We start from the raw sequence: 22,389 nt of genomic DNA, 5'->3' as shown, positions 1-22,389 counted from the left end.
AGTTAGCCTCTTCTTATTACGAGAAACTTCTAATGAATTAGTTCTTTGATGTTTTTTGTTGTTTGTTTGTGCTGTTTACAGTATTAACGAATATTTTGCAAGTGGAATCTTGTTAGTAGAGGGCAAGTTCTATTAATGAAGTTGCAGAGAAGAGCCATCTTTGTCTTCAGACTAAAATGTTAATTAGTTTGCACGATCCTGAAGAAGAAAAGTACAGAAAGGAAAGTGGTGGGGTAGTCCAAAAAAAGCTCTAGTAAAAATACATAAATTATTCTTATTGACTAACTGGGTTACAACTTACCAGAATGCAGTGCTTAGGATAAAATGTTGTGGTGGCATCAGGAAAGATTGCTTACAAATTCATCTGACTGTCCAGGTTGATTTGTCCTGGTGCTTCTAAAATCTGAATGTTTCCTCTTGCTGTTTAGCAAAGTGTGGGATGCTGTGTCAGGCGATGAACTGATCACACTGGCTCACAAACACATTGTCAAAAGTGTGGATTTCACACAGGTATGAGAAACCTTTGTACCTTGTTCACCAGGGGAATAAGCTCTTGAGTATGTTTTGCTATTAGTTACTTTTTTGCTTTTTTACTATATGTCATAACAGTCTAAAATACCACTGCTCTTTTTTAAGATTGTAGGGTAAATGTGTTAGAGGCTGTCTGAGGGGAAAGGCTGTGATTTTAACTCACAAAGGCTGCATTTTGATTCAATGTAGAGTTGACTCTCTATAACTTCTGTTTCAGGATAGCAATTATCTGTTAACAGGTGGACAAGATAAGCTCTTGCGTATCTATGACTTGAGCAAGCCAGAAGCAGGTGAGTCTGCTTTTAAAACTGGTTCTTAGAGAATTTTTAAAAGTCAAATAAAAGCTTTGAAATTAAGGCAATACTTTCTGTTATGGATCACAAAAAACAAAGGGCCACAGAATTGCTGGGGTTGGAGAGGCCCCTAAAGATCACATGGTTCCAAATTCTCTTCTGTGGACTGCTGGACCAGGATGATTAAAGCCCTGTTGAACCTGGTCTTGAACACTTCCAGGAATGGGACATCAAGCAGAGCATGTTTCAGTTCAGTGCAAACACACTCAAAATTGGCTTAATTAATTCAAATTTAATCATCTGAAAGAAAAAAAGACTCCACATATATGTGTTTAAATTCAGTTGATGGCTGAAACCAGAGAACAGTGATGTTCATCTAGTGAAGTTTTTGAAAGCTAGGCAATCAGATACCCAGTTTGCATTTATCCTGTTCCTGGAATGAGATCTACAAAGTCCTAAGTGCTGGAAGTAATTCTACAGTCTCTAGTAGATGGAAATCTGGGTAGCTTAAGGAAGCCTCTGAACTGCTGCATGCCATTATTTCATTTTATTGCATGTATTAAAATGTTTGGCTTTATTTTAAGAACCTGATGTTGTCAGTGGACATACTTCTGGCATTAAAAAGGCTTTATGGAGCAGTGATGACAAACAGATTCTTTCAGCTGACGATAAAACTGTCCGGTAAGAAAAAGTAACTTGGAGTTTTCTTTGTTTTCTTTATTTCATGTTCTCTGTGAGGATATAGTTGTGTTATTTTGGTTGAGGATCTGAGTAGCACAAGTTACCTGATCCTAGATTATTGTAGCTGCATGCCTGATGCAGCTATGTTCTGCTGTCAGGGATCATTTTGCTAATAGTTCTAATTTCCCCATAAGCATGTGCTCCTCACAGATGTGTTCTTCCTGATAAGAAGAGGTGGTCTTTGAGAAGTGCATAAATAAATTTATGCCTTTTGTAATCCTAAAGGAGATGAATCTGTAGATGAGGTCTCTTGCATACACACTGTCCTGAGCTGTTGCTGCTTTGTCTTCTTCAGTTTCCTGATGTTCAAGATAGGCAAGAGCCAAATCCTGTTTGTTTTTCTCCAAATTGCAGGAATAGAAATGCAGCAGTCAGCTAAGGAATAAAGATTTTATTTGTCATAGCAGCACAGATAAATTTCTGTTTAGATACCTTTTGCACTGCTAGATAGAAAACTATATTATGTTTAATGAACCTCTGTAAATTGGGATTAGTGCCTCTTCATCTTTTGGAGAATGGAATCTTCAAGAGAATCACTGAGTAGTTAAATGGTGTGTATGTATCATTTAATGTTGTGGCATTAAGCTTCAAAGATAGAAGTATTTTTAGAAAAGGGATGTGTCTTAAGCTTGGCCTAGGTGAGAATGCAGATAAAGCCATTGAAGATCTGAAGTGGAATCAAACCACATTCCTTGAGGGGTACTTTTTTTGACTGAGGTCTTTCCATGGATGTGAGGTGGAAAGTGTTTGATTTACAAGTGGTCTGAGAGTTTTTTTTCCCCTTTTTGTTTTTTTTTAAGCCTCTGGGACCGGAGTACCATGACTGAGGTGAAGTCACTAAATGTGGCAATGTCAGTGAGCAGCATGGAGTATGTTCCAGAAGGACAGATCCTGGTCATAACCTATGGGAAGACTATTGCTTTTCATAGTGCAGAAACGTGAGTGCACAGCTCCAGTTTTCACAGGTGGCCTCCTGTGGGGAAAATCTGGCTGTACAGGGCCAGAGTCACCAAGTTGTCAAAATTGGCATCTCTGGGATGTTTCAAGAAGGGAAGTTACATGCTTAAACATATTCCAGGAAGTAGTTTTGTATGTGTGAGCTTTTGTTTTGCTTATTCTAAACTCATTTCTAACTTGACAAGCATGATTTGCAAGTATCAAAACTTGTTTCAGAAACTCTGGGGGGTTGTATTCTATTTCTGGAAAAAGCAGTTGAGATTAGTAGGATCACAATTTTCCTTGCTCTGAGGATTTTTTTTTAAATATGAACTTTGTTAACAAATTTTTCTCCCTCAGTCTAGAGCAGATTAAATCATTTGAAGCACCTGCTACAATCAATTCTGCATCACTTCACCCTGCAAAAGAATGTTTGGTTGCTGGTGGTGAAGATTTTAAACTCTATAAATATGACTATAATACAGGAGAAGAATTAGGTATGTTTGTCTCCTATAATCATAAAGGAGTTCTGAAATAGGTGTTAATAAAATAATGACCAGTAAATGAAATTGTTGTACTCAAATGAGGTCTTATGAAATGTATATAATAAGTGAAGCATTTTTTGCTATCTCAATATACCTAGTATTCTAGAACTAATTAAAACATATATTCAGCAATTCTGCACTTATTTTAAAAAAATCTTATTGTGTATTGCTATAATAGCTGTATGTTAAATTGTCATACCATTCATTAGACATGTCAGTTAGAAGATTTTATGAAAAATATTACATGTTGGCCAAATTTATTTCAAAGAAAGTGTATTTCCATACTGATCCAGTTTTCATTTAAATTTGTATCAGAAAGGGATGGGTTTGCACTTAAGTTTCAGTTGTTGGCTGAAATTTGAAATGGATGGTGTTGCCTTGCTCCCTTCAGAATCTTACAAAGGGCACTTTGGCCCCATTCACTGCGTGCGGTTTAGCCCCGACGGAGAGTTATATGCAAGTGGCTCTGAGGATGGCACACTAAGGCTGTGGCAGACAACAGTAGGCAAAACCTATGGCCTTTGGAAGTGTGTAGTTCCTGGTAAGTGCCTGCTTGGTCCTGGTGAAACTTGGCAACTCCTGTCTTCTGAGGCTTTCTGCTCTTCTCTGTTAGATTGAAGGATGTATTTGTGTAGCTGTAATTAACAGCATACCAGTAAGCTTTTTGAATATAATCTTTGTGGATATTTAAGCCAAGAGTCTGGTGTATTTTTATGTTAAAGAGCAAGAAATATGTGATGCAATTATAATTCTGAAAGAGAGACCCTAGAAAGTGTGGATGGTGGTTTTATTTTATATTGTACTCTGATTCTTTCAGCTTGGGGAGAGCGAAGCAATAACTACATGTGGATATTCATTAATAGAATTGCTTGCTCAAGTGTTTCTCCTCAGTGCTGAATTACATGGAAATTACTTTTTTTTCTTTTTAAATTAAGGTGGATAGGTGGAACTGAAGGTATTGACTATTTTTCTACTCCTTCTTTACAGAAGAGGAGAATGCAGAAGCAGCAAAAGCAAGGACTACCCTTCCAGGAACTGCAGAGGAGGAAATAGGTAATGAACTGAATTGTCAGCTTCAACTGCCTCAGTGTTTAAAGACAGTCAAGATGATAATATTCCTTAGTATGGAAGAAGTACTTTCTCTCAAGTGCTTACTTGTATTTTTCACTCTTTTCAGAAGATCTTTGAATGCATTTGCCTGACATTGATTATGTGGTAGGTGTCAGACTGGTGACAGAGCTGTGCAGGCAGAACAGATGGGGTGGAACAACTGTATCAAGTTCAGTGGGGAAACAAACTGAACTGGTCTCTTTCTTTGGTTTAAGTATCTCAAGTGAAATTTGAAATTAAGTAACACCCTTTTTGTTTAGTTGCAGAAGAGATTGCCTCTGAAAACTCAGATACAGTGTACAGCTCAACTCCTGAAGTGAAAGCCTGATTCCTGCAGCTGTTAGTGGCACGTGGACATGCGAGACTAAATCAAGTGACAGTGACAGACAGCAGCCTTGCAGAGAGCGCTCCCTGCCTGGGGCAAAGATGGGCAGTAATTGCTGAGAGTGCGGTGGAACTGGCTGGGTGTTGTCTGTAAGAGAACTGAGCATCCAAATAAAAACCCAAAAGACAAGTAGTAGAGTTCTGCTGGCTTTTTGGCATAACTGCCTACTGTCTTTTCAAAGAAGTGTGCAAGCCAAGATCCAGTCTCTCCAATCTCAATTAGACTCATTGTAGTGTGTTTTCATTATTACCAAGAAGAGATACAATGGCTTTTACCTTTTTTTTTTTTTTCTTGAAAGTTGGAAAAATTGGCTCTAGTTGAAAAAAGAAGGGATTATGTACTTAAAAGTATTTGGTTTGGGTTTTGTTTCATTGTATGCTGCTTCTGAATGTTTAACTGTTTTCAGTTGTCTAAATAAAATGCCTCTCCAAACTCGTACATTACTTCTGAGCGTTGGGTTCATGACATGGAAAAGCATTAATCACAGAATCCTTGGCATCTTGGGTTTGTACTGTAAAGACAGAAAGCAGAAGAATGTTTTAGTGTTGGTACAGAGGGTGGCAAGTTCTTTGATCTGTAAGCTTTGTATCTTTTTTATTCTTTAAAGTTTGAATGTAAACATGAGTCTTTAAAAAGAGAGACAGTGAAAATTCCTAAATTAAACGTGCTGCCTGAAGTATTTGGTTGTACATGGAAATATCAGAGGCTGGCTGCAAATCTGTGTAAAGCTTGGGTTTAGTCCTCCAGACTGGATAAAAAAGTTACCCTTTCAAGGTTATAAATCATATTTTCTTCATTAAAGAAAATAATTGCCATTCTTCCACTTGTCATTTCCTTTAATGTTATGCTGAAAGATTTACATAATGCATTCTGTGTGGTAAGAAGAAAGAGATATTTATTCACACACAGTTTTATTTTTTCATATTCCTACTTTCCTTACTGTCCTGTTTTTGCAGACTATCTCTATTTGAATTTTACTCTAAAAACAAGCAACTTGAATTTACAGCTAAATGGTTCAGCCTTGCTCATTCCACTAAGGCTCCATATCTAGTACTTGAGTATAACAATTTTATTTTACAAATTGGATGCATTTAAAATGAGGAACTTGGAACACCTCACCTCATGGTGAAACTTGTTGCGTGCTGTGGGTTTTATTCCAGATTTGCAGTAGGCTCTATAGTATTGCATAGAGATGTCTGGAATAGAATTTCAGAATCATTTAGCTGGAGAAAAAAACAACAAACAACCTTTGCCATCAAGTTGGGCTGTTAATCTAGTTGTTCCCAAGTTCACCAGAAAACCATGTCCCTCATTCTACATTTACAGCTTTTATGTTCTGGGATAAAAGTTAAACATCTAATGGTCACAAAAACCTAATATGTACTAACAGCTATGGAAATACTGGAATAAATTTAAAAAACCCAACAAAAACTAAAGTACTGTTATGAACAAGTGTTCGAAAAATCACCAGTGAGGGTTATCAGCAAAACCCAGATTTAATATTAAGCAACATGACCACAAAGTTCATTGGGAAGATTCACTCTGCTACTTACTGGACAGTTAAGGCATGCATGGGAGAAACAAACAACAAAACCAAACAAAGTCCAGGAATCAAAACAGAAATTAACAGAGAACTGTCTAAAGGGATGTGTGTGTATAATGAGGGCAAGGATAAATAGGAGTAAGGCCTAAAAGCATTAACTTCTACCTTAAAAGTTTTACACAGGAACAACACTTATGCCTGACTTAACTTACAACTTTACTATAACAATTTAACAGAGGAATAACACTTTATAGCATTTAACCTAATTTAGGATTTAACCTTCCTTACAAGCATAACTTAGATATCCAAGGTAACAGTGTTTCATCCCAGACACAGTTAAGGTTGGCACTTTGTTTGAAAGTGTGGGAACAGGGATGTTATGCCACTCGGCATGAAAAATAATTTCCAAGGCTGTTCATAAAGAAAACAAGAGCTCTTTAGACAGCAGCAGTTCCTGGAAGCAGACAGTGTTTGTGATGAGCTCAAGAGGAGCTGAGCCCAGTGCTGTGTGTCAAGGACAAGGCATCACAGCAATTTCTTAGATGACAGTGTGGCCTGGAAAAGGGGGAGGAGGAGGAGGATGCACCACCACAAGTACTTGAAAGCTTGTAATTCTTGAGGTATGTACATATTCATGTGCTTCAGACACTATTCAGACATTCCTGTGAGTTTCTGATGTTTCAGGAACTCTTTGGTTTGTTTTCTTTACACACTAACTTTTCTGCACGACATCCTGTGAGATGTATTTTATTTCTTATTGTGTCTCCATCCTGCTATTCCATGTCCTCCCATAAGGGGTTAACAAATCCTCTACGATTCTTCCCAGGTATTCTGCTTTGTCACTGTTTTCTTATCTCCTGGAGAGGTCGGTCAGCAGATGAGAGAATCAATATAATTGTTTCCTACCATTCTTTCAGTCACATAGAAGCATCATTTATTATATGCTAAGGCCTATGATATAATACATTCATCCTCCCGCTATTTCTATAAACTAATGGATTATGTAAACTAACGAAAGGTTAAATAGTGTAGTGTATATTAATGTGTATATAAGTAGTATAATTATACATAGTACTATATTTACGGTCCATAGCGGCGTGCGAAAGCTCACCCATGAATGCCAAAGCCGGCATTGCACAGGGTTTTTAGCAGCACGGAATTTCCCGTGGCTCCGGGAGCGTCTCCCGGCCCGGCCCGGGCGCTCCCCACGTGGCGGAGCCGCGGCCCCGCCGCTTCCTGCCCGAGCGGGGCGGGACCGACCGGGCCGGGACAGCGGGGCCATGGCGGGCCGGAACCCGGGCACCGAGCTGGGTAAGGGCTTTCCCCGGGCCGGCCATTCCCGGGGATCCCCCGGGCATCCCCCGGGCAGAGCATCCCCGGTGCGCGCTGCGGGTCCCGGGCGGTGCCGCAGCCCGGCCCCTCCTCTAATGGAAATTCCATCCGGAATGGAACAGCGCTGCGCTTCCCCTGGGTGCTCTGACATGTAACCGGGAGCACGGTTTGCTGCTGCAGGTTTTTAACCCTTCTTAACGTTTTTGGATCGAGGGGTTCCGAGCAGGGTCACAGGTTGGAGGGCAGCCCTGGGGCTGTGACAAAGAGATCAAAAACAATCGGGTCTCTGATTTGCAAACTGGAGACTCCGCCTCTTCTGCTCGTTATCCTTGTTGCTTGCTCTCTGAGGATTTCCCAGGTGTTTCTAGTCTCCGGCCCAAAAGGTGGCTGTGCCTTAGATAAAGCAGAGCACAGCCAGGAGGGGCTTTCCCTGCCTTTGCCCTTTCTCCTCTTGCTGGGGAAGGGGAAAGTGCTGCAGCTTCCTGAGCAAAACCCCACTGCAGCAGCGGGATGAGTTAAAGCAGCGGCACTTTTGGTGTGACGATTGCTCGGTGTGAGTAGGGGACAAGGGTGGTGTCACAGAAGAGGGGAGCAAAGGGAAGAGGGTGGGGAGCAGGCAGCTCTCCCAGCTGGCACGGGCAGAGTTCAGGACATTGTGGCATCAGGGGATAAGCACAGGCGCTTTTGCAGAGCCAGCATGCTGTTTAAATGGTGATGGACAAATGAGAGCTGTGTTTCCGTTCACTGAAACTGTAATGGGAACTGGAAATGTTGTAGCTTTCTAAAGTGAGCTAGCTGCTCTCTGATGTCCTTGTTCACGGGCTGCTTGTAGGGACAGGTGAGTTTCAATTGCAGCCGTCTGGAGAGTTGAAACAAACATCAACAATGTACTGACAAAACGAATCTGGTAGGAAAAATAGCTAGCACGACAGTCTGCACTCCAGTTGCTTTAAACTAGGCGTGTGCCATGCTTTTTCTTAGAAAATTCAAGCTTAAGATTAATTGGTGAGTGGGGAATCCAGAAACTTGAAGGTGAGGTCGGCTCAGTTCTGGTACTTGTTGCCATCCCTTCCCAGAGATCTTGGTTTAAACCAGTTGTGGTCAAAATGAGCTGGGTTAGATGTTCAGGGCAGGTGTAGGGAAGGGAGTGACTGTTTAATTCCAGTACCTGCCTTATGCTGGCTGCTTTAAACAGCACTAAATCCATATCTGAAATACAGCAGCATACTCAATACAGCTTTTAACATATCCCAGTGCAGTACCTTAGCTGGTAGCAGTCTCAGAAAGGACAGGGTAAACTCTTACCTTTGTCTTTCATGGTTGCTTCCAGTACTCACTGCTTCTGTGATTTAGGCACTTCAGCTTTTGAAGGTTTCACAAGCCTCTGCCAGCAGCTTGGACTGTAATTCAGGTGATTTGTCCTGTTTCCCACACAGCTTTGTGTAGAATTACACTTTTCTAACAGGGACATCTAGTGGTAAAAAAAAAATTAGTTAAAAATATAATGTTTGTGTCTTTTTCTGTGTCTGCTGTTTCTGTGCTTTGTGCATAATGTCATTATTCAAGCAGGAGGTCTCTGATATTACCTTTAGAGAGGATCTGTTTGTTTATTACTGACAAGCCAAACTCTTCACAAATCATGGCATGTAGCACTTTCCTGTCTGAGTTAAAAAAAACAAAACCATTATTGTAAAATTCCTGATTCTTCCCCCCTTATCTCCTTCTCTTGTACCCAGCACTGCACCTTAGTGGAAGAAAGTATTTCCTTGGAATGAAGAACAGGTGCATGTTAGATGAAAAGACTCTAATGTGCACAGGCAGAGGCTGTCCAGCCTCATACACTGATACATTTTCCATCCAAAAATCATGTAAAGAATCTGGACAAAGAGCCTTCCCTTCCCCCTGTATGTCTGAATATATATATACACACACATATATGTATGTATTCTGGGTAATAACTAATTAATTGCAGTTGTTTTGCAGTGGTCTTGGATTAAAAATAAAACCCCATTATCTATCTGTGTTGCTCAGACACTCTAGTTGAAGGGCCAAAAATACATTCATTATGTTTCAATTGATATTTTTAATTATAGTTGGTATTTCTGAGCCTTCTACATGTGAGAGCTAGCCTGGTGGTAAGTGGCATTTAGATAATGAAGTGTTACATCCCTTTTCAAGACAGGATAATTCTGTTCTAATATATTAATAGCTGGTTTTAGCCTGTACTGTGACTCTGGTTCTTCACTGTTCTAACACCTTTTGAATCTGCTGGGTAATTTTCATCATCTTTGAAGAATAAGTAGATGTCTTGGAAATAAGCAAGGCACTGGGTGGAGTGACCAAATCAGTTCTTCTGCTGAGGGAAAAGCAGGTACAGACCAGGATTTAGATGAATTTTCATTGCAACTATTCTGTTTTGGCCTCTGTGTCCTGTTTTACTCGGGGTTGTGAGGACAGCTGGGTTTTTGGGGCGAGATGTCAGACTGAACTTCTGTCACATAAAGGAAGACCCACATAAAATTAAGGATCTGTTGGTCTGTATCAAGTGTCACTATGGAAAAATAGCCATGAGTTGTGTCTTGACCAAGCTGGATAACCCCCAAATCTCTCAACAGCTTCATGGTGAGACAGCTGTAACAAGAACTGATCCCAAAGCTCTTTTCTCCCTTCAGTGGCTTTGTGTGGCCAGCTGAGCTCCTCATTTCTCCAGGAAGGTTCAGGACATGTTGTTCTCCCACAATAACAGCTTTCAGCCCTTCCCTTCCCTGTTTTATCCTGTGCTCCTGGTAGGAGAGGAGCACACATGCTGTCCCTGGCACACAAATGGAATCACCAGTTGAGGGGGGCAGCTTCTTTTGGGAGCAGTGCTGCCTTGAAATGCTTGTGAAACTACTGCCTCAGGCATTCTTGAGCTTTCTGTTTCACCATCTGAAGGGATGCCATCAACACATTTTTTTAAAAGCTTCTGTAAAGCTTAGTCTGGTTTATGAGGAATGTGTTAGGAAGCTTAGATATTTATGTAATTATCCTAATGAAGTGGTTTTATTTATTGTTTTCTGAGGAAATGCTTATTTTTGGATTTCGTGTTCTTCAAAGAGAGGAGATGAATTTCCTGTTAAGCAATTGAATATGATTTTTTCAAATGTCTTCAGAGAAAAAAGTAAACTAGAAGAGTGATTACAGAATATTGACTAATTAGCTGTAGTGTAACTGCTTTAATTACTTTTATCCCTGAAGCCACATGACTGTGCAGATGACTAGCAGATGACTTATTTAAAAAAAAGAAAAAAAGACATGTTCACACTGCAAGGTTAATGAGCCTAATTAAATATAGTTTTCCTTAGCCAGATACTAAATCATAAAGCTTGGGGGAGTGAGGGAGGGGGGAATCCAAAAGCAGTCAGCTCTATTTCAAAAAATGGTTTTATTCTGATACTTAATGGAAAAAAAAGAGAAAAGTTGGAATTGTGAGTGATTTTTTTTTTTTTTTTTTTGAATAAAGGCACTTTAGATCTAAAGCTTTGAGACCTCACATGGCAAACTTTGAAAGTCTATTTAGAGACAATTATGCTGAGACATATTTGTTTTCACTTACCCATTGCTTTAATTAATGTAGGAATGGGCTTGAATAAAAGGTCTGTGTTCTATGGAAGCCTCCATCTGCTGCTGCATATTACCAGAACCTTTGTCCTTCCTTGCAGTGCCATTTTTATTGCACCATTTTGTTTCCTGTAGTAAGCTGCATGATTCCTCACATTAAGTTGAAAAGAAAGGATGGAGCTCTAATTTTGTTACATTATTCCTTTTAAATTTTTTTTTAAAATTTCTCTGCCTGTGCTGTGCACTGTGGTTTGAGTTCCCAGACTCAAAAACATTCTTGGAGATGCACTTTCTGTGCTCTTTCAGGGACTCTTGCATGGCATGCACAAAAATTAGACATTAGACATGACTGAGTTGCTTTGGGACTAGCCCTGAGTCACTGAAAGCAGAGTAAAATGTGTCAGACAGTGAAAAGGGCTTAAGCCAATGGATTTTGTCATATTTGCAAAGAAGGTGCAGTCAGCTATTGCTGATCAGCTGATATTTGGTGATTTTCACAGGAGACTTTGGGCAAAGCAGAAGTATTAGCTCATTTCCACTTCCACTCTCCGTCCATGCTTTTTGTCCCATTTTGAATTTTCTTCTTTATTTTTTTTTTCTCCAAATATTTTTTAGTTTATTATTTCCTTTAAGCTGATCTAGTATGCAGGGCTGTACATCATAAAAAGGTTGCTTAGACCTGAGTCAGGATGCTCAAGAATCATGTGGGGCAGATAAACAGTTGTATCAGACTGAATCAAACAATGACTAATGAAGAGTTAACCTACTCATGGTTGTGTCCTTTAATTTAAATTTTTCATCTCAAACTTGCATTTTCCCTAACAAACTGGACACTGTCTTCATATTCTCCCAAATAATTGTTTTTGTAAATATTTATTAGTTGGTTTTGTTGATTGCCTTCAAAATTTTAGAAAGAATAGGTTAGAGCAGACAGCTGAAAGGATCCTTATTAGGGAGAGAGAAGCTGAGTTCCTCATCTAAACTGCTTCCTCTGGTTTATGGCATTTTCCAGAGGGGCTGAAAGGTCACTGTGTACCCAGGAGGGTTCAAAAGTTGTTATAATAAATGGGATTATGATTAAATGATGCTACCTCAGCACCTGGCATGTAACAGAAGAATCATAACACAGAGTTTGTATCTCCCTCCTCTGTTTATTTATTTATGTTTGGATTTCTCCCCCATGGACTTTGTCAAATGTATCCTGTGTTGCTACTGATAACCAAAAAAGGAGGAGAGTTGTAGATGTAGTTTTTGTAGCAATTTTCTTTGTTTACCAGCTTTTTTTCTTTTTTTAAAGTTTGAAACCTTTTTTTTAATCAATATGCTCAAGGGAAATGTAATTTAACACTGTAGTAAAGAAGATTCATAGAGTGACATGCTCTTAATGAATTCAGTCACCCAGAATTATTATCTCCTACCATCTATGCCCATGTCCATATTCTGACCTTAACTGGTGATGATGTTTGATGATTGATGGTGGTGATTTGCTGATGATTGCTGGTTAATGATTGTGGATGTTCTTTTCAGAGTGTTTTCATGGAATGCTTATATGACTGGTATTTAGAAGAATTATTTATGTTGTGGGATGTGAGAGATTTCAAAGATATTCCACTTTCTTTTTCCTGTGTATTCTCATGACCAATCTGTTTGTTAATATTAAGAATTACACTCTGGGTTTACCATATTAAGCAGAAATTTAAAGATTCAAGAGCTGAGCCCTCAGTTCTCCTTTACCAGTTCCCCTTTGTTAAGAAGTGGCCAATATTTGGTTCTGGCTCTGGACAGTTTCATTATTTTAGTACATGTGAGCATCTGATTTTTGGGAATTCTGGAATCGAGAAATAAGTCATCAAGCAATGGCAGAAGGCTGTTTTGTAGGTTGTTGGGTTTTTTGGGGTTGTTTTTTTTTTTTCATGCTGCATATAATAAACTTCTCAGTCCAGGGCTGGCAGCAGAGTGTCTCTCTCGTCAGCACTCAGTTAATTCACTTGTAGTGGCACACACAACATGCTGTGTGAAGTACCCAGTTCACAGATCATCCCCTAACAAGCTGAGCTTATTTTGGGCTAGTGATAAGCACAACTCTCTTCAGAGCTCCCAAACTTTCTACAACTTTCTTCTGAAGTATCACACCTATTAAAAGCACACAGAAATAGATAAGCCTTATTTTTTGCTCTTTTTTTTTTCCCCTTTCTTTGTTTGTCCCCCTAGAACTTGGCTGGATCTCAAAAGTGCATGTGAATCGACCTGCAGTGGTGAGGCATGCAGAACAAATTCAAAAATGGAAAACTGTGAAAGGTAATTGGCAAGTAAGTGCTCTTCTTATGCATTCTGTTCCTGTATTTTTTAAACAGTCACTCTCCCTCTCCAGGCTGTGATATTGAATTTTTTTCAAGATACATGTAAACTTAAAAGATGTGCTTGTCCATGTCTTATTTTAGTAATTTGTATTTGATGATGATGGGATGGAATAAGGTGATGCATTTATCCAAACAAGTTAAAAACCTTATAACTCATGACTGGCAAAACTGCAAATGGATTTAAGTCATCTTTATTCATGAGTGGATTAAATTGTATATTACTATCCCTCCACATTTATTCTGTTTCCCAGACAGACTTCTCTGCATGCTGCCTTCTATTTTTTAATTTTAAAGCTGTAAGATATGATCATGGTCCCTGTCAAATTTGACCTACCTGGATGATTTTTCTTTGCTTAAACATTCTCAATGTGTGTGATTTCATTGCTTAACTAGTTTTTTAGCTAAAATTCAAAAATCCTGACTGGCTGTGGCATTTGGTGGGGGGAAGGAGCCCACTAATGTTAGGAAAACTGATTTTCAGCTGCTGAGATAAGGTTAATGGTTGGGTTTTGTCCATTTTAGTATGAAAAGACAAACTGTTTATCCTTTCACCAAGCAGCTGTTCTGCAAACAATGCTTGGGATGTTTCCCCTCTGCACATGGTTATGTGCAAAAGGAGCTGGAAACCTGGGAGCAGGAGGAAGGAGATGATGAAGGATCAATCTTAGAGAAGAACAAAGCAAGAATTGACATCATGCAGCCATTGTGGAGTGGCTGAAGCTGTGTCCACAAGGAGCACAGATTTTGGGATGGCAGTTTGGGGATAATTTGATGTAGGTCTAAGATGCTACTGGAAGGTGATAGAAAAAAGTTTCCTGCCTGTTTTTCCTTCCTGGCAGTTTGTGCTTTGTGTGTTCTGATTGAATTTAAAAGATGGAGATAAATGGAGGAGGTTTAGACAATGGTTCAGCATCTCTTTCAAGTTTTTATGCACAAAAAGTTATTTGACACCAAGTTTATCAGTCCAGTGGCTCTGAGCTGGGAAATAGCATCAGTGACAAGTTCCAGGTGGTGCTCCATAACCACAGCTAACCTCAGACACTGCAGGTGCAGGGATGTACCAGCAAAGTCTTCTTTTGGCTGAGCTTACCATGTAAATCACAGAAACAGAGAGAGCCACAGGCTTTGATTACAGAGACTCATTGGCAAGAAAGGGATTTAGTGCCACTCCCACAGCACAGCTGGGGAACAGATGTTAATTCCTAACACTTCTCCTGTGTAGAAACACCAGCACTGGAGCAAGGTTTCACTCTGAAGGGTGTCAGAAGCAAATCTTCTGTGTTTATACATTGTCACATTTGCAGGGCAGTCAGTCATGTGTAGGATTTTAACAGAGATGATTTTGAACCTGTACTTTTGAATGTGTAAGCAGCATCACAGATTGGAATTCTGTTGCCTGTTTCCCAAAATACCCAACTGAAAAACCTTTTTAAAAGACCTGAACTTTATACCAGCTCTTGAAACCTTCTGACTACATCTGTCTTGATATGATTCCTATCATAAGAGAGGAGACAAAAATTCCCTTAAACAGAGGGTAAAAAAATCCAGGTAAAAGCCATATAAAGCTATTTCAGGGGAAAACCCCTTTCCAAGTGTTGTAGGATGAAAGGAGGAACCAGAAACAGTCAGACTTGGACTGACAGGGGCCAGTGCTATTGCAAACTCTCCCCTTGTACATGTGCTCTGTGAGAGAAGTCAGCTTTGAGTGAAGCCATCACTGTAAATGAGTGTTTTCTGGAAGACCTTCAACAGATATTTCAAAATCATGTCTTAAGCTCCATTTTTGTTCAGCAAAAAAAAGCTCATAAAATTTTTAGTTATGCCTCTGTTCCATTCTTTGATTAATAAGTCTTTTTTTAAATTCTGAAGCATTTCCATCTAGAGTGCTTTAACCTTGTCACTTACCTCTTTTTCTTTGCACCAGAATTACAGATGTTTTTTATTCCTGATTGCCACAAAAGGAAGTGGATCCTCTCTGTATCACTGGATGCTGATGAACAGATACCTGCCAGCCCTGTCTGTCCTGAGCCATTATTTGCTTATCCTCCATGTTACATTCCATCCATTTCCCCATTGTCAGAGTGAGAGCCAGGCTTCTGATTGCTGCCTCTTCTAAGGCAGTTTGGCTTTGGAAGAGCAAACAGAGATGCTGCATTGCTTGCTTTGTTCCCTTTGCAGGCAGCTTGGCTGCTGAAAGCTGTCACCTGCATAGACCTCACCACTCTCTCGGGGGATGACACTCCTTCAAATGTTCAAAGGCTGTGTTTTAAAGCAAAGCACCCCATCAGAGAGGATCTGCTCAAAGCCTTGGACATGCATGATAAAGGTATGGCAGCTTTTGGTGTTTTGTAGAGGAAATGTCTGCATCTCCTCGTTATTTTTTTTTCACTTTTCAGGAGGTGTGTAGGTCCCCTGATTGAAGTCAACTGATTGAACCCATATATATAAAATATCATAACTTAGTCTGTTTTTTACAACTTGGATTTATGGACTCTTCAGATGGTTGAAGTATGAATATGAGGTCAATTATCTCATTTTAGCTAGAAATGCAGGAGGGCTGCATTAACATGAAGACTTCTCAGTTGCTGCTGGACTCAGCCTGGCTCCACAAGGAAGAACAGAGCTTGGCAGTGCAGCTTCTCCTGCAGCAATTTGCTGATCAAGCAGTGCCTTAACTGTGTGTGTTGGCATTAAACTGTGAGTTTGTCCATAAATATCCTGGAATTTTAATTCCTGCTAATGCAGCCTTGCTCCCAGGCTCAGGTGAAGGAAGGTGAGGGAGGAAACAGCACGAGAATTACCTGAAGCACTTGAGCAGCAGAACAGACCCTGGTGTAGTTCTTAAGATCCCTGTGGGAACACAGGAGTGGGAGGTGAGGACAATGCACATGTGCTCATGGAGAAAGTGGAATTCTCTGTATGAAAAAGGAGCTGTGGCTTTTGCAGGTGTCACTGTTGGAGCAGTTTGTGTGTATCCTGCAAGAGTCTCTGATGCTGTGAACACCCTCAAGGCTGCTGGTTGTGACATCCCAGTGGCTTCAGGTAAGCTTTATTCAAAAATATCCCTTTAAATCATTTGATCTTATAAAATACATGGAAAAATCCAGAAGTTTGGAGTTGCTTTTGTATCAAGAGAAAGGTGAAAAGGTAACAGGTGGAAGGAAGGGAATGGAAGGAGGATTTTCTTCTGGCATTATCTTTTGTTGTCTTTCAACTTCAAGCTTATCAGGAATGCCAAGCCTTTTTGCTGGAAGCTGATCAAAGAGGCCTTTAAAATATATCAGTGTTTTTCTCACTTGGACAGAAGACACTGAGATAAAGTGCTGGACAAGTATCAGTATACACTAAGTAGGAGATGATGATGATGGGAGTTCTAGTAAAGGTTTTTTTTTCCTATCATGTTTGGCTTTAAGTGTAATCCTGTGTCAAGGTTTTAGCCCAAGCCAGCAACTGTGTGCCACACAGCTGCTGGCTCATACAGACATTTCCAGGATGGAGTGAAAAAGAGAATTGGAACAGCAAAAGTGAGAAAATTTGTGGTTTCAAATAAGAGCAAATAAAGCAAGAAATAGAATCAGAGAGTTACTCAGGTTGGAAGGGAGTCCTGGATGTGATCTGGTCCAGCCCCCTGCTCAAAGCAGGAGCAAACTTTGAAGTTAGATCAGGTGTTCAGTGCTAAGGCACATGTGACTATTTTGTTCTTTTCATTGTTGTGTAGGGGGAAAATACATGCTAAGTGCATTTAAATGTCTGGAAGAAAGACAATCTCTGACAAAGCCATTATTTTTCCATTTCCAAAGTTACCTTTGGGTTTTGTACTTAAACATCATAAACATACTCTTAAATGGAACTCATTGCAAGCAGTTTTTGTTATATTGTGATTTAACCATTAACATTATCATGATTTAACTCAAGATACTATTTAAAATAATTGGAGAAAATTAAAAATGTGTTTATTTCTTCATATCTCAGCTCACTCCTTGTTTGCTCAACTCTGCTGAAACAATAGATACTGTGCTTTTATGTGAGCTGTTCTGGAAAATATCAAGGCATGTGAAAGATCTTTTCACAAGATGCACTTACCTTGCTGGAGATCAGTTTTTGAGGGTAGAGCTAATGCTTCTTCTGGATGAAGAGAGGGTAGGATGAGGTGCCTGTAGATTTTCTGAATCATGGCAAGCACTGAAAAAAAGAATCATGTTCAAACCTTTTGTTGTATTACTTTATTTTCAATTTTATGGTCAACTTATAAAATCTTTAACACATTCCCTTCTGCCTGCACCCCTTTCATGCTAGTGGCTGCTGGGTTTCCATCTGGACAAACTCCTCTGGAGACCAAACTGGCTGAAATTAGGCTGGCAGTGGAATATGGTGCCCGAGAGATTGACATTGTCATCAGCAGGAGTCTGGTGCTGACTGGCCAGTGGGAAGGTAAACAAAAAAAATTCCTAAACCTCAACCTTTCTATGTGCACATGCAGGGTGTGTCTTTGTCTCTTCCCCAAATCTCTCCATCAGAACTTGATGAATTTGGTGTTTCCCCTCAGAGCAACTGATAATCTGGAGCTCTGAATAAAAACTGTTTAATCAATTTATAGCAAAGGGTTGATTTTTTGAGAGGGATGCTGTTGGACATTGCATCAGGCTGGGCAGGCAGAATGACTTTGTGGTTTGCAAATTCAGGTCTATTCCCTCTGTGCCTTTAGAGGATTTTGTGTACAGCATTAAACAAATAGCAAGTAGAAGCCTAATTATTGGAAGAGTTTTGTTAGAAAGCCCAAGGGGCTGCTAATGTAGATGATACCTTTTAAAATATACGTGTTTCAATTCTTGATGAAAGAATGTTTTAGTTGTTTTCTTTTTCCTGAAAGTTGAGGGTACAAATTGACTGTTCATGTTATTATTGATGTTCTGGCATCTGCAGACTACTACTAATTAGTAAGAACAATAATGCTGAAGATGGTTTTTGCTCTAATTGCATCCTTAATGTACTGTGAATGGTTTGCCTTAAGTGCTGACAGTGCTCCTATAACTAATCTCCATGTGAAGGTAGACAAATCATTGTCTTGGAGTGAATTTTCTATTTAGCTGTACAATGCAGTGACATAATATCCTATTTGTTTGGAAGACTTTATAATGGACTCTAGAACCTGACTTTATTTAAGGAAATAACAGAGATCATGGTAATATATCATGTTTTTTGGTCTTTTTTCAGTTAACAGAATTAAACTAAAGCCCCCACATATTTCTACATCTGTATCTTCAGGGCTGGTTTCCTTGCTGTAATATCTTGGCCTCTTTTGTAGTATTTGCAGTGTCCATACTTGTGGTGTGAGTTATTTAAGGAAAACTCAGAGGAGAAATCCAGAGCTTGGGTTCAGAGGGAGAGTTTGGATCCTGACTGAAAGGAGCTGGACATACATTGTTGGTTTTCTCTGCATGGGAGATGAATTATTCTTTGTGGTTACAAATTGCAAGGGAGGAGTACAGCAGTGATGGATGTGCTGTAAACCTGCCAGTTTACTAAATCAGTAAATTAGGTATGGCTTTTTAATTTGATAAGCATATTCTTTTATCCAGAGATGAAGTCATGACAAGGTTGAAAGCCACCTTTATTTTGGCATGGCTTATATTTTTTTTTCACCAATGGCAGAATTCAAATTATTTCCAAATGGGTTCTTAAGTTTATTCATGAATCTGAATCCCTTTGTGACATGTGTTTACATGACCTTGAAAAAAAGCTTCTTCAGGAACAGAATTTACTTGCCCTAGAGATGCCAGAAGGTGAAATATTACAATATTTAAGTTTCCTATTAAATGAAAAGGATTTCATTTGGTGATCTCTGAAAATCTAGTGTTCTATCTTCCTGTTCATCTTCCAATAGATATGTTACCTGTGTGATTAGGGATAATACAGAATAATCTATAAAATACTTTAAGGAACCTAGAAGAAGGGATGAAGAAGGATTTTTTTTTTTTTATTAAATCCCTATATTACATAAAATTAAGTAGTGCAGTACCTGTGCCTGTGTTTAAGGTATTTCATCAACTAAGGCTGCCTTGCAGTTCTATTATAACTTATGCTAATAGCAGTAATAATAATAATAGTAGTAGTAATAAGCTTCTATGGGTATTTTCTTATGTTGATAGTCTTCACAACTTCAGAACTTAGTGGGGAAAAAAAAAAATCTAAGTGGTAGAGTGCTTTGTCTCACTGTTCATTTTTAGCTTTTCTTCTAGCCTGTGCAGTAATTGGGGTCACCACAATAGAAGAGTGTTGCTTTGTGATTTGCTTCAAAGGCTTGTTTGGTTATTAAATATTTTAGTGTATGTCCAATTATGTCAAGTTATTTTAAAGCACTTCTTGGGAATTGCTGGAGCTCTTTGTGACACTCAAAATGTATTTTCTAGATCTTTGTGAAGTAATTAAGATCTTTTAAATAATGCTGAATATGAAAGTAGCTTTATTGGACAGCTAAATTACATCAGAAAATAACATTAAATGAGATGTAAGTTTATGAACTTACATAGCTTTTATAACCTTTTAGCTTTTAAAGCAATACTAATTTAAAGTAGTTTATTCAGCTATTTTCTTGTATTACTTGACTAAGTATGGATTAAACATAAATTATCAATTTGAATCCTTCCTTTAGACACGGAATGTGGAGTCTTTATGTAAGGAGTGATCAAGCTGACCTACAAATTGTTGGAATAGACTGGATGTATTAATTATTCTTTTTGCCCCATTTTCAGTATCTGCTGTACCTGCTGAAGCTGTGTGGGGTGCAGTAATTGATGTCAGTGCTGGTTGCACAGCTGTTAGCAAACACCTGGACATGTGCACTGTCAGTGGCTTCAGGAGCACTGTTAATCCATCATTGGCTCTGTGGCAGTTGAATTCTCCTGTAAGAAAAGAGAAAAAAACCAGTGATACTCTGAGAAATTTGAGCATGGCTGCACCCATGGGACAACCTCATTGTGAAAAACACACTCCCTGCTCCAGAGACTTGGATTGCTCAGGGAGGCTGTGGCTGGGTGTAGCATTTCCACCTGGGTCCTGGGGCTGTGTTGTGCTGCTAGCCTCCTGCTTGGCATGCTGTTAACAAACCTGCCATTAATGTGCCAGACAGAAGGGGCTCCAGCTCACCACAATCACCTTGGTCTTTTTCTAACAGAAATCAAAACATCTCCTCATCTCAGTTTCTACCCCTAACATCAGTCATTGTGACTGGCTAGATAAAAACACCAAATAAATGGATTTTTTTTAAAGTGATTTTACACCAAATTTCTCCATATTCCACAAAAAAATTAAGCAGTGTGGGTTTTTTTCCTCCTGTAATATTTTAATTTCATTTGAAGGAGATCTGGATTATCACCTTTATTTTGTGATTTTTAGGACTAATGTATTACACCAAAGTAACAGACCATCTAGACAATCTAGTGGAGATTGCAGCCAGCAGAAATTATCAGGGATGTTTGCTTGGGAAATGCATAGGGGAAAGAACATTTTCTTTGCTGTTTTCATTAGCTGCTAAAATTCAACATTATGTACTAAATATTTCCAATGTTAGGAAAATTACAAGAAAGCTTACAACTGAGTTGTTTAGTGCTGGACTTTTTGGCAGCATATCCTGTCCCACAGGATGCCCAGCACTTCTTGAAACACTGACTGCATTTTGTATCCTGTTATTTGTGCCTTGATTCAAATTTGAATGAGTACTGAAACTTCTCCTTTTATTTTTGATAGGAGTAGGAGTTTTTACACTTGTTCTGTATCAAAGCAATTCCAGCTTGCACTGGGACTGGGATGCTCTGGTTAAATTGCTCTGTCCCAAATGTAGTAGCATTTCTCTCAGGGGTTGAAAATTCCCTGGGGATGTCAGCTATTGTCTGCAGTAATTGGTCTCTGAATAAAGCACAGCATTTGTTACCCCCACAGCTGCCCCAGTGAAGTGTGCCCCCTTTTCCTGAGTGGCAGGCAGGGATGATTGAGGATCCTGATGCTAATTGCATGTAAAGGCACCTTCCAGCTACAAGGGAGGGTGCTGGAGCTGCAGTGCCAGGGAACAACAGCTGTGGGATGGAATTTCTTCTGGTGGAGTCCAACCTAAATGTACATTTTGTTGGTTTTATTCTGACATTTTCAGTGGTGTAGCTCAAAGGTGGGGAAAACTTTTTCCTCTTGTTACTGAAACTAGAAGAAGAAAGCTGCTTTCTCTGGGTTTTCAAAAGCTTCAGGAAAGAGTCACTCCACAAAAAGAGATTTCATTTGGATCTAAGAGGAGCAGGGTTATTAAATGCACACACACAAAAAATAGCACAGGTCCTTTGTGTTTCCTTTTTGAGCCTTGATTTGATGTAGGTTTCTGGAGCATCACCAATTGATCAATAAAACATGTTAGACTGCATGCTAGTACTGATTAATTCACACCTTTGGTACACAGTGAGAAACAAGGTGAAGCCTGGTGTCTATAAAGGGACTTGCTAAATGCAGCAGCCAGCTGTCTGCTCATGTGTGCAGCATGTCTCAGAAGGGCAATGCCAGCCCTGGACACCCTGGTGTGCCCATGGCTCTGGTCACAGGAGGAACCTGCCACAGCTGGCAAACCCTGCCTGAGCTTCCACGTGTCACTTGAGGGCTGAGGGGAAAATCTAGTATTGCTGAAAAAAAAAGTGTTATTATAGCCTGGACTGTTTTAATATAATCTACTTAAAGCTGTATTTTAGCCTTCTGTCAAAAAACTTTTTGATTGTGTGTCTGAAGATTGAGTGCAGTTTGTCAAAAGGACCCTCTTGCAAAGCATCCTGTTTATTTTGCATCTTAGTTTCTGTAAATTCAAGATCCAGAAATGGTGACTGTGCACTGTAAGAGCTGCTTTTCTCCCCACACTGGAGGAATCCTAAACATCCCAAAGTGGCCAACTTCTGACAGCACTGCTTTGTTAATTTTTAGCTTTTTTAGTCTCCCTGTGTGTAAATTTTTTGTGGGAACACTGCTCAATGTTACCAGGAAG

General features: G+C 39.4%; 2 protein-coding genes across 4 annotated transcripts in view; both read left to right on the top strand.

Annotated features, from left to right (window-relative positions):
* The window catches only part of STRAP (serine/threonine kinase receptor associated protein), a 6,806-nt gene extending 1,447 nt beyond the window's left edge, over positions 1-5,359 (top strand). The window contains exons 3-10 of the mRNA XM_079304746.1: positions 429-510; positions 749-821; positions 1,409-1,505; positions 2,366-2,503; positions 2,862-2,998; positions 3,438-3,587; positions 4,034-4,099; positions 4,417-5,359. Of these exons, the coding sequence (XP_079160872.1) occupies positions 429-510; positions 749-821; positions 1,409-1,505; positions 2,366-2,503; positions 2,862-2,998; positions 3,438-3,587; positions 4,034-4,099; positions 4,417-4,484 (811 nt within the window). The 3' untranslated portion in view covers positions 4,485-5,359. The remainder of the gene's footprint in view (positions 1-428; positions 511-748; positions 822-1,408; positions 1,506-2,365; positions 2,504-2,861; positions 2,999-3,437; positions 3,588-4,033; positions 4,100-4,416) is intronic.
* Positions 5,360-7,320: 1,961 nt separating this feature from the next.
* The window catches only part of DERA (deoxyribose-phosphate aldolase), a 39,196-nt gene continuing 24,127 nt past the window's right edge, over positions 7,321-22,389 (top strand). Inside the window, exons 1-5 of one of the 3 annotated variants that reach the window (XM_079303731.1) lie at positions 7,321-7,395; positions 13,228-13,325; positions 15,555-15,702; positions 16,323-16,418; positions 17,673-17,807. In XM_079303731.1, coding sequence (XP_079159857.1) covers positions 7,365-7,395; positions 13,228-13,325; positions 15,555-15,702; positions 16,323-16,418; positions 17,673-17,807 — 508 coding nt within the window. In that variant the 5' untranslated portion in view covers positions 7,321-7,364. The remainder of the gene's footprint in view (positions 7,396-13,227; positions 13,326-15,554; positions 15,703-16,322; positions 16,419-17,672; positions 17,808-22,389) is intronic. The other 2 variants (XM_079303733.1, XM_079303732.1) reach the window with 2 other exon arrangements.

This window comes from Erithacus rubecula (genome assembly GCF_903797595.1).
Source record: "Erithacus rubecula genome assembly, chromosome: 4".
Lineage (NCBI taxonomy): Eukaryota > Metazoa > Chordata > Aves > Passeriformes > Muscicapidae > Erithacus > Erithacus rubecula.
Note: the sequence above shows the minus strand (reverse complement) of the source record. Positions and strands in the feature narration are given on the sequence as shown.